Consider the following 773-nt stretch of genomic DNA (forward strand, 5'->3'; position numbering starts at 1 on the left):
CATTCCTGTGAAGCAAAAGCTGTAGATATTCAAGGATTAGCCAGTATTTCTGTTTAACAAATAATTTGAAGTAATTGAGAGCCCCTTTTGCTAAACTGTTAACAAAAGGGAAGTTTTCATTTGTTTAAGTGCTGGCCACCTTATAGAGTTGGTGGGGACAGAGAGGAATCACGGCCAGTTTCCATCATCCTCTTGGGGTTCTAGAACAGAGTGTGGAAACCAGGAGAATGAGGTACCTGCTATGTGGACTGCTGACAGAGGGTCCAGGCTGTGAGAGACTACATTTGCCCCGTGGCTGTTTGCAATGAACAGGGGGTAAAGAAAGAAGAATGTTCAGTCCAGGCAAATAAAGACAAGCTACTGATGAAACTAAATTAAAAGTGCAGCAAAGGAAACATAAAAAAAATCAAATGAAGTGACCAATACCCATGAACCAAGGAAACTGGCTTTTCTTTGTGCCTAGCTGAATATGGAAATGATTGGAACATACACAGTGAGCTTGAAAATAACACTTCAGTCATTACATTTATGAACAGTAGCTCTGGATTAAAAAACAAAACAAAACAAAACAAATGTTAGAAATTTAGCTCAAATAATTTGAAATATGAAATAGAAAAAAAATTATTGAGTTGAATATGGGCAAATACAGATACTTCAAAATGCAAATGCAGCAAAATTAATATTCTCAAGAAGAAAAGGTTCGAGCGGCTCCTTTGATGAGTCTGGCCTCTTCTCACCCACAATTTTGAAGGCCAAATAACTGTAGGTGCATT

The 773-nt window shown here is 37.8% G+C and overlaps 1 protein-coding gene across 2 annotated transcripts in view; it reads right to left on the reverse strand.

Annotated features, from left to right (window-relative positions):
• The window catches only part of LOC104522298 (nesprin-1-like), a 39,570-nt gene that overhangs the window by 7,686 nt on the left and 31,111 nt on the right, over positions 1-773 (reverse strand). The window contains exon 17 of one of the 2 annotated variants that reach the window (XM_029084164.1): positions 237-295. The exons of the other annotated variant lie outside the window; for it this stretch is intronic. Within the exon in view, the coding sequence (XP_028939997.1) occupies positions 237-295 (59 nt within the window). The remainder of the gene's footprint in view (positions 1-236; positions 296-773) is intronic. 2 annotated transcript variants of the gene reach the window in all.

The sequence above is a fragment of the Antrostomus carolinensis genome, unplaced genomic scaffold (assembly GCF_000700745.2).
Source record: "Antrostomus carolinensis isolate BGI_N321 unplaced genomic scaffold, ASM70074v2 scaffold18893, whole genome shotgun sequence".
Classification (NCBI taxonomy): domain Eukaryota; kingdom Metazoa; phylum Chordata; class Aves; order Caprimulgiformes; family Caprimulgidae; genus Antrostomus; species Antrostomus carolinensis.